Source organism: Castor canadensis, chromosome 6 (assembly GCF_047511655.1).
Source record: "Castor canadensis chromosome 6, mCasCan1.hap1v2, whole genome shotgun sequence".
Taxonomy (NCBI): Eukaryota; Metazoa; Chordata; class Mammalia; order Rodentia; family Castoridae; genus Castor; species Castor canadensis.
The window spans coordinates 72,107,823-72,122,939 of record NC_133391.1 but is presented as its reverse complement, the minus strand read 5'-3'; the positions used below and the strand labels follow the sequence as shown (position 1 = coordinate 72,122,939).

Sequence of the window (15,117 nt, the reverse complement as noted above, 5' to 3'; positions counted from 1 at the left end):
AGGATCAGAGGTGATTAAATCATGTACTAACAGCCATGTCAGTGACAGCATGGCCTTTATTAACATTATTACTGTTTTATCATGTGAAGTATCATGGGGAAGAGCCAGTTTTCTGCACACAAGACTGCAGGAGATTCTCACACTGCAGACTCTAGTCTAACTGATGGATGGGACTATTCCAGCCCCAATCCCAGCTGGCCCTAAGATGTTTCCACACAATGCCTGCTACTTGTCATTCTTGCACCAACCTGGCCAGCAAGGAGTTGATGTAGTCAGGAGTGGTTGGGTCAGGGCTCAGAGGCGGGGATGTCACAAATGCAGCCGCCTTCGCCCAGTTCTTGCTCCAGTAATGGGTTCCATCTATTCCCAGGCTGGCGGTGATGGGCTCGCCAAAGACCACGTTTCCTGGAAGGGGTAGGAAATGGCAATAGGTTTGTGCAAACTACGTGCTGCATTGGACCCAGCATATTTAATCAGAGCTCCTGACCTACCCAAGGCTGTGGCTCTGGAGTTAGGCAGACCAGGGTTCAAACCCATGTTCCTTCCTTTCCTAGGCTCTGTTTTTCTATCTGCTAAGTATGAACCACTCTGTATTCCCTAGATAAGAAGAAGCCATTGATCCTCAAACTTGGAAGAAAATTAAAACTCAAGCAAAGAAAATAATGGAGCTCTATATAGATAATGAGAGTCATCTTCACTTCGGAAATATTAAAATGTGAAGAAGGTGTCTCCTAGAAATGATGAAGATGATGTCTGCTTCTCAGGCCTGCGAAATAGGAGGACTGAGCCCAGATGAAGGGTATGAAATGTAGTAGACGCCCAGTAAATACTGACTTGATTAAACTCATTGCAACTTAAAGAGAAATGTAGTTGGGAGGGAAGAGCAAACACGCCACACTCTGTCTTCCTGCGGGCATGCTCTTGACTCTTTCTTGGAGAATGATAGTTCACCAGATGTTTACTCACTTCCATCCTGGCAATCAATTTTTCATCACTGAAATCATACCTCCCTCTACCCTGTAGACCCAGCTGTACTACCATTCTTTCCAAAGAAACATGAGCCAGAAAGCTCATGTCTGAAATAAGACCCGTCTTGAGGATGGGTCCCAGGCAAGAGGCGACCATCAGTAGAAGGCATGAGGGGGTGAATATGGTGATCAGTCACGGCCAGAAGAGTCTGTGGTAGGGGCTAGGGGTTATCTCCCTCTCTCTCTCTCTCCCTTCTCTCTCTTTCTCTCTCTCTCTCTCTCTCTCTCTCTCTCTCTCTCTGCCTTTCTTCAAGAACAGGTAAGGAATATTGCACTGTTCCCCTGGTTGTTGCTCAGTGGCTCATGCCCAGTGCAGCATACCAGCCCTGTCAGCTGTGGCTATGAAAGCTTACCCAGAATCTGCCAGCTAGAAAGACTGCTGGACACCTAGGAAGATTCCCTTTCTATTGGAAAAGAGTTGACCTTCTCCAGAAGGCCAGGAATCTGGCAGTCAGCTGGGACTCCTCTTAGCCACCTCCATCACCAATACGTGGAGTTCCACAGACCTACTTGACAGATGATTCACCAGTCTTGGGATTCTCCACTACCAGATGGCCACTGACACAGCAGGAGCAGCTGATATCTGACCTGGTAAACCTGCTTTTATAACAAAACACAACCCACAGCTCGAGTTTCTCAAGCACACTGTTCATTTATTTAGCTTCACTTCTGAGCCCATTGCTACTGAGGACAAGACACACAAACACAAAAGTAGGCTTTGGAACAGGAGCAAAGTTTAGCCAAGCACAAGTCAAGCACCTGACACCCAAGTAGAGGAAACAGAAATGAAGTCAGGACTCTGTGGTGACAGAGCCCTGGGCCATGAAGGCCATTGTGTTAGACAACCTTCAGAGACTCATTCAACCCCTTTTCTAAAGTAAACTTCACTGGCTGGGCACAGTGGTTTGATCCTGTAATCCTAGCTACTTAGGAAGGGAAGACTGGGAGGGTTGTGGTTCAAGGCCAGCCCAGGCAAAAAGTTTAGGAGACCCCATCTCAACCAATGGCTGGACATGGTGGCATGTACCTGTCATCCCAGCTACATAGAGAAGTACAAATAGGAGGATCATAGTACAAACTGGCCCAGGCATAAAAACGAGACCCTATCTCAAAAACAAGCAATGCAAAAAGGAGTGGCAGAATGGTGTAAATGGTACAGCACCTAGTTAACAGGTGCAAAGTACCACCAAAAAAATAAAACAAAATCAAATAAAATAACCTTTGCCAACCTGGGTGCTTGGGTGGTGTGACCCTTCCCTTGCCATCTGCCCTCAATTCTGGTTGGCAAGATGATGCCAGCCACAGGGTATTCATTGGTCCAGGGATTAGCATAGGCCCCAATCCAAGACAATCACAGTGCTATTGGAGCATGTACTTAAGCTGTTGGGAAAGATGTATTCTACTTCTCTATGATGTATTCCACCAAGAATTGAGGACAACAGGAGACTCTTGGCATCTATTCTTGTCACTGCCCATACTGAGCATAAAACCATTAGGAAGGAAAGAGGAATGAAAAAGTGATAGAGTCTTAATGTCATTGTTGAAACCCCTCAATCTAGCCACACCTGAAACACCCATAAACAAGCATTTATTTTTGCTTGCATGTTTAAGCCAGTTTGGATTGGATCTTGATTAGCGTGTCTAGTTAGAAAGCTCAAATAATTCAAACTGAAAACAGCAGATTAAAGAGAGGAAGGGAGATGCACCAAGTCTCTGAGGAAATGATTCAAGCTGTGTCATCTTGAGCAAAGTACTTAACCTTCTTGAGCCTCAGTTTACTTATGTGTCTGGTGGGAGAAACCTCAGACTCTTAGATGTGAATAGAGGCTTCCTATAGAGGAAGGCAATGAGCAAAATAGGCACAATTTATATTACAGGGGACAGAAAAGGAGGGAAGGAACACATGGTGCATCAGGGGCTCTAAGATCCTGAGAGCATAAATCACCTTTTTTCCTGGCTTGTGAGATGAGATCAGCTGCACTCTTGCTCATGACCTTTGTGACATAGAGAGGGCAGTTGGTTTGGCTGGCGATGGTGATGGCTCGGAACACAGCCTCAGCTTCCAGCTGCAAAACAAGTGAATAGAGGCATGAACGCTTCACCCTTGCCACTCCTGGCCTCCATAGGCTGTGAGAAAAACCACATAAGGGGGTCTGAAATTAGACAGCCTGGATCCTGTCTCAGACCCACCACCTTGCAGTTATGTCACTCAACTTCTCAGTGCTTCTACCCCTCACTGGTAAGGTGAGATAAAGAGGAGCTTAGTGCAGGGCTGTGCCTGGGAGAAATGCTGGCACAGAATGAGTACTGATTTGCTGTCAGCTAAGTTTCCCTTAGACTCCCTCTTCTCCCTGTGGTTATCACAAAGGCTGCATGTTTCTGCCCCCACTCTTCTCAGGGAAGAGTCTCTGGAAAACACAATCATGGCACCATCAGGTCTAGAATCACCTGTGAAGGTGATTAGGTGTTATGGTTCCTCTAATCACTTCCTGCAGCAGCACGTACTCAGCAGAGGGTTAATTCTAGGAGGACTTTCTTTTTTAGAAAGAATTTATTAGCAAAATGTAGTTGTACAGGGGTATACATTGTGATGTTTCTGTATGTGTTTACAATATATCTTAGATTCACCCCCTCCACCATTCTTCCTCTTCCCCCCTCCTTTTCAGAACAATTTCAACAGGTTTCATTCTTCAATTTTCATGTATGAATACAAAACACATCCACCACATTCACCCCCATTCATCCTTTCCATTTGCCTACCCCCCTCCCACTGATACCCACCCCCAGAAAATACTTATTTTACCCAGGCTACTCGGCACAAAGACTTCTTTTATTGTCAATCTCTTCCATTCCACCCTAATGTAGAATTCATGTTTTGAAATATGCTAACTAACCCAGCTGCATTTAGTAAGCAAGAAGTATGAGTTTCCCCTTATTTTACTAACAAAGTAGGGCCTGAGAGTCCAGGTTCCTTAGATGGCCTGAGAATAAGTCCTGGTTCTGCTATTATAAGCTGGGTGACCTCAGGTACATAAAACAAATTCCCTGATTCCTTTGTCTGCAAAGTGGGGATAATAATAGGAACTGGCACCTAGGGCTATGGTAAGAGTTACATGAGTTAATCCCTGGAAGCAGTTAGGGACAAGACAAGTGTCCCTCAAAGGGTGATATTGGTCTTCTTGTTGATCACAGTTTCTGACCAGTGTGAGAATCCATTACTACCCATAGCCCAAGCAGAGACATTGGCATTATTTTTTCATTTAATCAACAACAGTTCCTTTTTGTGTGGCAGTGACTTTCTGGTTAGCCCAACACTTAAAAAACAATACTAAAAATAGCTTGCAGATGCCCAGTGGTTGTAATAATGCAAGCCAATCACTGCTGTGGAGGAAGTTGGCTGGCTGAGCTGGCATCCCCCAGACCACACTTGTCCTATCTATATAAAGCCCAGAAACCCCTGGATACAGGTGGACATAGCCACCCATTTGAAGCACCCAGGCACTGCTTCTAGGGTGTCTGCTAGAATGTCTGCTTTGTGCCTGGAGTTTCTCTCTCTGAACAGCATACATGAGAAGGAATCTGGATGTGCTCTGAGTCCTAGAGGGGCTGGCTTTTATACTCATTCTTCTCCCTTCACACCTTTGCTGACCACTTCAGCTCCCCCATGACCTCAGTCCTGGCTGCTTTGATCTAATTCCCTCATAGCACTGCAGGTTTTTCCACTTTGACAACACAACTATCTTTGGAAGGTTACATCATCCTCCAACTTCATCTAAAAGGGCTTCCAGGGTTGTAGAGATTTGCAGGCGAGACTTTTTTTTACTAAAAAGGAGACGGGAACTGAGAGAAGGTTGAGGTTGTGGGGGTAGGGGAGGTTGAAAAAACAAACCAAGAAACAAAAATAGACTTTGCTCTGAAATCTTCTGGCTGTTGCTGAAGGACTCTATCTTGCCAGCACATCTCTCCAGTGACCAGGATTTATAGTTTCACAAACAGTGCTGATCACCCTGGCCTGCTCACATTGTGTAAAGGCCTTTCCAATCAATCCCCAGACATGGTCAGCCAGTGGTCTAACTTCTCTGAGCTTCAGATTCTTTACTTCCACACTAATGTCAACTACCTAGAGTGGCAGCAAGTTTAACAATAATGCATGTAAGCAGCATGGTGGCAAAAATAAGCATGCCATAGAAATGACATGGTATTATTAAGGAGATAAACTTTTCAGAGGTGTGTGTAACTGGGATGTCAATCACAAACTTATAATATCAAATGGCAATAAAAGTATCACTAGACAGAAGAGAGCTTCTGGGGCACTGTATCTCTACCTGGATGCTACTTATACAAGTGTATTCAGTTTGGGAAAAATGCACTGCACTTTTATAATAGTTTTCTCCATTTCTGTTACATTTTAATTTTTAAAAACATTGTAAAAGGGATGGACAATGGAATGTGATATCTTCTGGTTCTGATTCTTCTACCTGTGGTAGAGTATGGAATGACAGGACAGGACAGGATTTGCTTCCCTGACATGAAGAGTCTTAGTTTCATTCCAGGTTGACAGACCCTGGCTGCTCTTCCACATGGGCAGGCAATCCCAGCTGTGTGCCCCATGCCAACAGGCGAAGTTGCTGACATCCCAGAGACATAGAATCAGTCACTAGTCACCTTTTATTGGTTCTTTAGCTGCTAAACACAGATGCGCACCATCATTCATTTTACATGTGGGCAACTTCCATACCTGGGTATTACACAGGCCGATTAACAACCCATTCAACCTTCTGTCCATGTGACCAATATTTTGCAAGACTCAAAACATAATGTAAAGTAAGAGAGTAAGTAGAAATATCCATAATGATTAAGAAAGGAATTAGAAATTTAAGACTCTTCCTGAAAATCCATGGAGCACACTGCAACTTGTGTTATCTTTAGAGAGAGTCAGGGTCAGAAGTAGTTCCTTTACATTCCTTTCTAATTTTCTCATAGGCCTTGAGCTAGGGCTGATCAGAAATTGTGTTTCAAAGAAATGCTCCAAATTTGCTATCTGGTATTCATAGATCCTCACCATATTTCAGGGATGCATGTGGCTTCAGAGAGTAGGCCAAATAGAAATGTCCCAAATGTAAAGAGTGGCAGGCCATAGCAAGGTGACCAGGACTCTAACAATCAGAGTCTCATGGAAGATGCTGGTAAAAACGAGAGCCCCCATTGCTACTGTCTCCCTCTCCCTGTGCCCCATGCCACACCTCCACTCCCTGTAACTCACCTCCTCTGGTCTGCTCAGAACATGGCCTTCTGGGCCAGTTATTCCCATTTCCAACATCCGGGTTTGCTCCTAAAATGAGAATACAACAGAAAGCGGTCTTAGATGAGTTCATCCAAGATTAGGAAAAATTACACTGATATGTTCTGATCCAAAGATGTGCTCAAGGGGGGTAAAGAATGAAATGTATATGTTGAACAAATATATTAATCCTATATTTGGAGTTCCAATAAAAGAATCTTAACCAAAAAGAAGAAAAATTTAAGTGTGGCTTCCTTTTATTTAAAGGAAAACAGTCAGTCTGAGTGTCCATTTTGTGTTTACATTACCAATCAAAAGTCATGTCATGTGACTTATTCTTCATTTCTTTCAGACCTACCTACCTCCGAAAATACACTTGTTTAACTTGTGGGTTTGTTCATCTAGGCACTTTAAGCCCATGTATTCAACAACATGTACTGAGTATCCGTTTCATGGGAGGCTCTGGGTTATGTACTTGAATGAAGGCATGATGCCTCTGACCTCAGGGAGCTTAGTTCAGTGTCATGTTCCCCAAAGTGTGGTTGACCTACCACCAACATCAGTCACCTGAGTTGCTTTTGTAGCGATGTGGATTTCTAGTCCTGTTCTGGCTTGCTAAATCAGAAGATAGGACCCTGAATCCTAGCAATGTACATTTTGATAAACCCCTCTGGGTATTTATGCTTTAAATGAATGAATTCAGAGTTTAGCCAGACAAAACAATGCTTCTAGACAGCATTACCTGTGTTAGTATTTTGGCCAAATTCGATTTAACTACATAGTGGACATTGCTAAGAAATGCCTGCCTCTTGTGGCAGATTGCTAATTTCCTCAGACCTCTGGGCAGCTTTCATGAAGAAGCAGGTGGCTGGGCAGTGAACACACACAGGAGCTAATTGGGACTGGCAGAAATCCCAAACCACCATATCTACAGTTTTGCTGGCATTCACCCTGAAATTACTAAGGCTAGTTCCTTTAAACCTTTGCTGCAGCAAGCCTATCCCAGTAGCCTGGGAGTATCCTGGTAATGCAGGAGTGATGGTAAGTAGAAAAAGCCTGTCTTACTTTGAAACTATGAGATGTTTAGCAAAAAAAAGGATTCTTCCACCTGGAAAAAAGAACCTTTTAGTTTTTGTGTTGTTAATAATTCAAATGACTAAAACAGGAGGGAAAAGGAAACTGTACATACTATAAGAACAGTAAGAATGAGAAATTTTTCCAGCAAAGCATCTCCACTTTGTACTCTTACCATTTCCGTGTACTGAAACCTGCATGAATAAAATTTTTTCCAAACTCCAATGGGTGTCTGCATGGCATTGCTTCAAGCCACACATGAGTTAAGGTTTACAACTAAGTATTTCCTATTTCATATGACACTTACATCTGTCCCTCTCACATGTGCCAGGATAATACACAGGACAAAACTAGTTAGGCAGTAGTTCCCAAACACATTCCCCAGAAACACATTTTGAAAATATGCTTTCCTGAACTCCACCAATTAATTACCGAATCAGAAGCTCTGGAATCAGGAAAATCCAGTGATTCCAAAGCACCACTTATTTTGGGAATTCTGTTCTTACATCCGAAGTGTTTCTACAGCTGGCAGATGAAAAATGACACGTGAAGACCCACTCATGCTCCTTTACACTGGGAGCAGTGGGTCCTCTGACACACTCGTCACAGCTATAATGACATCACAGCTCAGGTCATGGCACAAGTGTGTGTGGCTTGCTCCAATGAGGAAAGGAGCTTTGTCTTTTTTGCCTTCCCTCTCTGAGGCTTGGCACATATAGATGCTCAGGAGATATCTGTTAAATGAATGCTGAAGATGCTGCACTCTTAGACTATCTTGCTCCCTTGAAGTTTTGAAAATTGCCTTTGTTTGTACCCAAAGGCAAAGACGTCTTCTTGCTCTTCAGTCACTTCTGCAGAAGTGCAGCAAGAAACTGAGTACAGCAGCTGTGCCTTCATTTAGACCATGTGATACAATCTCTCAGCTCAAGCTGAATTTAATAAACACACACAAGAAACTCATCCAAATGGAAACATGCCTTTACTCTTTTCCTGACTGAGAACAGATCTACCCAAGGTAGAGGAAGAGTGGGGGCGGAGGGGAACCACAGAGAATTCTGTGCTGAGGAGCCACAAGAGGAAAGGAGCTGAGAGGACGGGGCTTTGCATTACAGCCTCTTGGCCTCCACAGAGGCTAGAATAAAGAGCAGGGAGCTTAGTCTCCAGGGCAGCTGGAGGGAGGGCTGGGACCTCTGGCTGCCGAAATGCACACTTGGAGAAGGAGAAAGAGTGGCAGTTCTATATCAGCAAGGCACCTCCCCTGGGAGCTAGGCTAGTACGCCTCTATGGAAGATTGTTTCCTTATGTTGGGGTGTGGGAAGAACGTGGGAGAAGGCATGTCAGAGGCTGGACTAATTAGCCTCGTTGGTCATAGTAGTGAACACACTTAGTTCACCTCCTCAACTAGCCAGATAACATTCAGAGTCTGAAATCACAACAGTGGGATTCCTGCAGTGCTGGAGTGCTGCCTCCCCAGCAGGCCTGTGGTTGGGCTGAAGGAGAAAGGGACCCCAGATACGCTACCCAGTGAAGCACATCGCCTTTGGGGCCAAGATCTGCTACTCCCAGTAATTTGCTGTGATTGTTGAACTAGTGATCTAACCCCTCTAGCCTTCATGTTTTTGTCTCTACAATGGGGAGAGTGATGGCATGCATCTCTGAAGGACTGGAAGCAGACTCAATGCACACATGCTAGAATATTTGCCAGGGCCTGGCATGTAGTAGTAAGCACTCACCCAGAGGCCTGCTATGAGGAGGCTAACTGGTCTGACATGAAGGCCAGCCTATACATTGCTCCTTAATCCTAGAGGGCATATTCACTAAGTCTAGGCATCTTCTGAAGTGAAAGTGCAGCCCAAGCGGTGTGAGCTATGGACTGAGTATGTTCGGTTCACCTCCACAGCCCAGTACTGGCACAAAGTGCTCAGGACACATTCTTTGAAAGAGTGACCGATGGTTCTCATTGTTAGTGTTGTCAAATGGACTAAGAGAGTTCCCGGTTCTTTTCTGACTGTTTCTTCCTAGCAGGGGCCAGTGATGAATGCATCTGAGATAAACATAACCCTGCCTAAGACACATCTGTGCATTGATTCTGAGCTAGAGAGGGAACTGCTTCTGCTTACTTACAAATGATCAATTTGGGCCTTGGGGTCCTTGATTTCATCACTCTTTCTTCAAATTTCTCAACATGATTTCCTGGAAACCAGTGGGACATCTGATCCCCATGAGACATAATTTCTTTATCTCTAAGGCTGTGATTCTAAAGCCCTGGATCAGGTTTCTGGCTTCTGAGAAATGCTGCCTCAGGGTTTTTCTTTAGGACAAAGAATGTCATGTAGCTTTGACTCATTTTCAGCAGAGAATCAGCACGGCCTAATTTGAAAGCCTCCTGTTCCAGGATGCCCTTTGTGATTTGCCAGGACAGCCAGACTTCCTTCTGTCTTATAAGCACATTCTAGTTTCTTTCGCTGGTCTTTATTTCTCCCCCATTTTATCCCCTCCACATAGACGGCAAGGATCTGTCTTTAGCAAAGTACTTACAACAAAGCCTTGCACGTACTGGGAGATCAAGTAACATTGAAGAAATGAGGCAACAGATGGGATGCAAAGCCTGGTCTGCAAGGCAAGCACACATCACAGTCTTACCTGGGCAATGATATCCCCATTCTCAGCGTGCACCTGCGCAATGGCCCCCAGTTCTCCCAGGCAGGTGAAGATCTCATAGAGCTGAAATAGAAATGAATCTCTGTCACTTTCACATCCACTTTTTGCAATCTGACATAAAGTCCAATCACTAAAGCCAGAGATAAAACAAATGGAATAAACAGTGACTAAGGCTAAAATGTAGACTGAACTAGCATTACCAGAGAGGTATGCTGTAGTCCAGCAATAGTCCAAATAAATGCTAAGAGGCTCTGCTCATATAAAGAACTTGCGGTTCTCCTAGACAGGACCACTATACAATGAAGTGCTGAACAACCTTGCTGTCTGCCCTTGGCACATATTTTTAATGGAATCCTTTCCCACTGAGCTGAGATACTGCTTCAGAATCTTCAACAAGTACTCTAGAACACCAGGACAGACTAGTCAAACTAACAAAAGCCAAAACTCTTATCTCTGAACCCTTTAAGACAGAACTACATTTATTTCCCCTAACCAGATTGCATGGGATTCATTCCTCGTATATCCTCTGATAACGTGAGGTTTATATAAAACAAACACATGCCATGACTTTAAGAGGTGGAGGCAAGCTGGTATAATTACTCCAAAGAGCAGGAGCCCTCTTGGTCCTATGAAGCAGAGAACCCCACACTTTCACTGAGCCATAAGGGATCTGCAACTTGTTCAGTAGATGGAGATACAGGTATGCCTTTCCTCTTATCTTTCAACAGCTGCTGCCAGTGGAAATTCTAACTCCATGTCTGCCTTGCCGTGGGCACCCTGCCCGCTATCTTATTTAAAATGCAGCGTGAACTGCAAGAGTTTCAAGAAGCAGTTTGGCCCAGCAGTTGGTCTCCTACAGCGACCACAGTGGCTCATGGTACAAGGCCAAGGTCATCAGTAGCAACAGGAAACCCATCCAGATACCCAAACCACATAGCAAATGGGTTGTTACCTCTGTGTTGGACACCTGATACAAATCCTTATAGGCCATGTAAACCATGAAGGAGTTAACCCCTGCAAGACAGGTAAGGAAGGGAAAACAGAAGAAACACAACATTATCATACACCCTCCATCCTTGCTCCCATCTCTGTCACCCATAGACCCTGAGTGCATTGCTCAGATGCCTGTCCAACATAAAGACAATATTTTATATTTCTCAAGAGCATTTTATTGTGTCCATTCCTACCCTGCAAAATCAGTAGTTCTTAAGTGAGAGCTCTTCTTCTGTACCTCTTTCTCAGCTCCCCCTCTAGCATTACAGCCTAGAGGTCAATATACTCCAGTACCACCACCAAGAATCACCCTGACACACCAGCTGTGTGCATGCATTGGGGCTGTACCACCTGAACACAATACAACCCTTAAGCAATAAGCTTAGAATACTTAACATCCCTGGTTTCCTCACCTGTAAAGTGGAAAAACAACAATTCCTTGCTTCAAAAAGTGTTGGTGACCACAGAAGGAGGTACACCTTAAAGGAAGACTCTAATACCTACTGTGGTGGACATTTGGTCTCCATAAGTAGATCTCCTGAGATGGGATTATTTCACTATTTACCAACTGCCTGCTTTACACTAGGTCTGTACAGAGTATGGTATTTTAGGGGAGAATGAAGACAATAAAACTAAGCTCCTTTAAAACTGCTTCTTTGGACTGGGGCAAGTTTCAAGTGGTAGAGTGCTTCCTTACCAAGTATACAGCCCTGAGTTCTAACTCAAGTACTGCCAAAAAAAGAAAAAGAAAGAAAAGATATTATTTTAGAGATTCAGCAGGTGCTGATGTATTTTCTGCCACTAAATGTGTACTTCTGAATATATATATAGATATTGTTTTCTACAATTTGCTTAAAGAATAAAGTTGAAAGACAAATCTGGTTTTGTTAACCTAGAAATATTCCTTATGATTTTTATAATAAAGAGTATTGACTCTAAATGCAGTTTAAAGAATAGTTCTTCAATTTAAATAAAGTTGTCTTCTGTGCTTAAATACTTAAGTCATCAGGGTTATAAGAAAAGAGCTATTTAATTTTCACCCAAAATAAATAGGTAGGACTGGAGAACAGAGAATTATTTTGAGGAAAGGAAGGTAATTTTGGTCTCCAACCATTAGGGCCATTTCAGCCCACAATGTTCCAGGCCACAAATGCATTATAATTTGAGAACGTCCCTACCCAGAGGGGTTCAACTCAGGGCAGTTTTCCCCACCACTGCCCTTATCAAAAGCCTCTTCACCACCCATGGAATGATCTATGTTCTATGTGGTTGTTAAAGCCATTCAATTTTCTACCCCAGATGAGATGCCCTGTGAAAAGGAGATGCAGAAGGAAGGAAAGGGGCAAGTCTGACATTCCCTGTCACCAAGGATTAGGCGGGACTTGTGGGGTACAGAAAGAAAAAGAAAGAAAAACACATCCTCTGAGGGACCATCCTTTTCCCTCCAACCTAGGCACATGGTGCTTCTCCAAACTCTTTGCATTTGGTCTACACTACTGATAAGATCAGTTCTTGCTTCTTGTGGCATTCATTCTGTTGCTTTTCCTGGGACTGCTCTCTTTTCCATTAAACACTCAGCAGAGACCATTACTTACACTTCCTTAAGTCTCCCAGACCACCTTACAATGCTGAGCACATGGTACATATGTGTATTTGTACAGTGGAGGAGGATGTGTGTGTGTGTGTGTGTGTGTGTGTGTGTGTGTGTGTTAAAATATCTTGTGATGAAAACACAGAAGTAGAGAACAGAAGAATCTAAATAGATAATGGGACAGAAATCATGTATTCACACACACACACACACAGGAACATATTTTCACATACTAAGGTCGAAGCCTAAGTGCCAATGTATCCTTGATCATAGAAATATTTTTGCTTTTTCTAAGGAGGCCATTGTTACATAGTAGTAATAATTTGAAAATTCCTAATCTATATTTGCTAGCCATGTAACCTTATATAGGAAAATTAACTTCTCCTAACTCCTGTTTCTTCCTCTGCAAAATGGGCAGTATTCTATAGAGGTGAAAAACAATGGCTTTTCATAGATCTGTTGCTTACTAACTGTGATTCTGGGCACTTGTTCTGACCTTTAGACTTTAGTCTGCAAAGTGGGACTAGCGATCTCTGTTTCAGAAGGAAGGAAGAGTGCATAAATAAAGTGTCTGGAACAAAGTGGAATCCCCACATCTAGTATACATGCTTAAGATTTCAGAGTCCAAACAAGAAGTGATTCAATCTGGGTCTTAGCACTCGGAAAGCTGAGGCAGGAAGAGCAAGAGTTCTAGGCCAGTCTGGATTACCCAGTGAGACTTTGTCTCAAAAAAAAAGGAGTGTGATAACTCAAATGAATTCATGGTGTGATGGAGAGGACAGGCAAGAAGAAGCCAAGGGAGGAGAGGGGAGACATGCTTGAGCTCACCTTTGTCCTTGAGGAGGCTCTGTACTTCTTGCTTGACGCTGTCATTCCAATGGGTGATGTCTACATGCAAGGCATAGTCACAGCAGCTCTTCCCATCAGCCCACTCACGCCACTTCTCATAGGCCTCAGACAGGCTGGACTCAGGCTCAGGAACCACATGATCAACTGAATGGCAGAAGCTCAGATGGGTGACTCAGAAACGACTCTGATCTGCCCTGCTTAGGCCTGCTCCTGCTTATTTAGCTATGCCTGCTAAACCATTTCTATGTCCAGAGCATGAAATTAAACTTAGTGTTCTTGATAGCTTTAAGGATGCTGATGATTTAATGTCTCTTAGCTATATGATTTGGGATGAATTACTAGCTTCTCTAAAGCTCAGTTTTCTCTCCTTAAAACGGTGTCAGGTGAGGTGGGTGATGGGGTATGATGGTGCTTTCCTTCTGAGTTTGCTATACAATCAAGTGGGAAAATGCATGTCAAATGCTTCATCTTGTGCCTGGCACATAGTAAGTGCTCAGTAAATGTTAGTCAGCAATGAGTACCTACTATGCACTGTTATTATTAAACAGAGTCACTGCTCTTGATCAACATGGAACTGTCCTCCCAGGGTGGAGGGAGAGGTTTCTAGGTATGCAAGGCAGAAGAGACAGAGGTCCTTCTGCTAACCGATTCAGAAAGATCTGGCGTCACTTAACTGAATCTGAACTTAGCCCAAAGATCTCATTTCTATGCTAGAACTTTCTAGCAAGAATCTGTGAGGCCCAGACCTTTTTTACTCCTGCAACTGAGAATAATATTTTTTTTTAAAATAATCACATCTATAGTTAGCCCTCACTAAGGCAAAATTGTACATTTATAGTTCTCCCCCCTGGGGAGGTAAGGCAAAGTGTGAATTGGCACAATTTTCCTGAGAACAACTTTGAAATATACATAATACATATCAAAAACATGGACAATTGTCATACCTAACTCAATCATTATTCCCATGTCTAAGAATTATTCTTAAGGAAATAAGCTCTATCTATCTGTATACGAAATTTAGTTTCTAAGGATGTGTGCTAATATAGTTATGTAACTGAAAAGCTGGAAAACATGAAAGTTGTTAACAACTGAGGTTTGGATAAATATGTAAATTGTGATGCCTTCATAAAATGATGAGGAGGCACCCATTTTTAAATGTTGTAGAATAAAAATGAATGAGTGGAGAGATGCCCATGATGTACAATTTAGTGAAAGTGGCAGGCTAAGATATAAATATTAAGATCTTATTGTGAAATGGGAAAAATTATGTGTGGATTGTATAGCCAACCCTAACAGTGATGTGGGATTACAAGGCTTCTTTTCTTTTTATCTGTCTAGGGTTTCTAAGTTATTTACCAAGGACATGAAGGTTTTTGTGGTTCACTGTATGCTTTACTCTTGTCACCTGGATCTCTGACTTTCCCTCTGCTGCTTCCTCAACACAGAAAACCAAGGATAACATGTATCTCAAGGAAGCTGAAGGTCCAGCTCCTCGCCCACATGCAGACAGTCAAGCCAAGGTCACTATTTCCTCAGCCTTCTTTCTATCAAAGGCAGCCCAAGTGTACTTATCGGAAAGCAAACACGTGCAGCTAGATTACTAATGTCTGGAACCACATTAGGGCATTCGTGAGCAGGCA

At 43.2% G+C, this 15,117-nt stretch overlaps 2 protein-coding genes across 3 annotated transcripts in view; one reads left to right on the top strand and one right to left on the bottom strand.

Moving 5' to 3' along the window:
- Stk32a (serine/threonine kinase 32A) overlaps positions 1–2,980 on the top strand; it is a 135,653-nt gene extending 132,673 nt beyond the window's left edge. The window contains exon 13 of the mRNA XM_074076714.1: positions 602–2,980. Coding sequence (XP_073932815.1) covers positions 602–605 — 4 coding nt within the window. The 3' untranslated portion in view covers positions 606–2,980. The remainder of the gene's footprint in view (positions 1–601) is intronic.
- The window catches only part of Dpysl3 (dihydropyrimidinase like 3), a 107,589-nt gene that overhangs the window by 10,207 nt on the left and 82,265 nt on the right, over positions 1–15,117 (bottom strand). For both annotated transcript variants that reach the window (XM_074076709.1, XM_074076710.1), the window contains exons 4-9: positions 13,457–13,621; positions 10,997–11,058; positions 10,027–10,107; positions 6,292–6,360; positions 2,974–3,094; positions 249–405 (exon numbers count right to left, since the gene is read on the bottom strand). In XM_074076709.1, the coding sequence (XP_073932810.1) occupies positions 249–405; positions 2,974–3,094; positions 6,292–6,360; positions 10,027–10,107; positions 10,997–11,058; positions 13,457–13,621 (655 nt within the window). The remainder of the gene's footprint in view (positions 1–248; positions 406–2,973; positions 3,095–6,291; positions 6,361–10,026; positions 10,108–10,996; positions 11,059–13,456; positions 13,622–15,117) is intronic.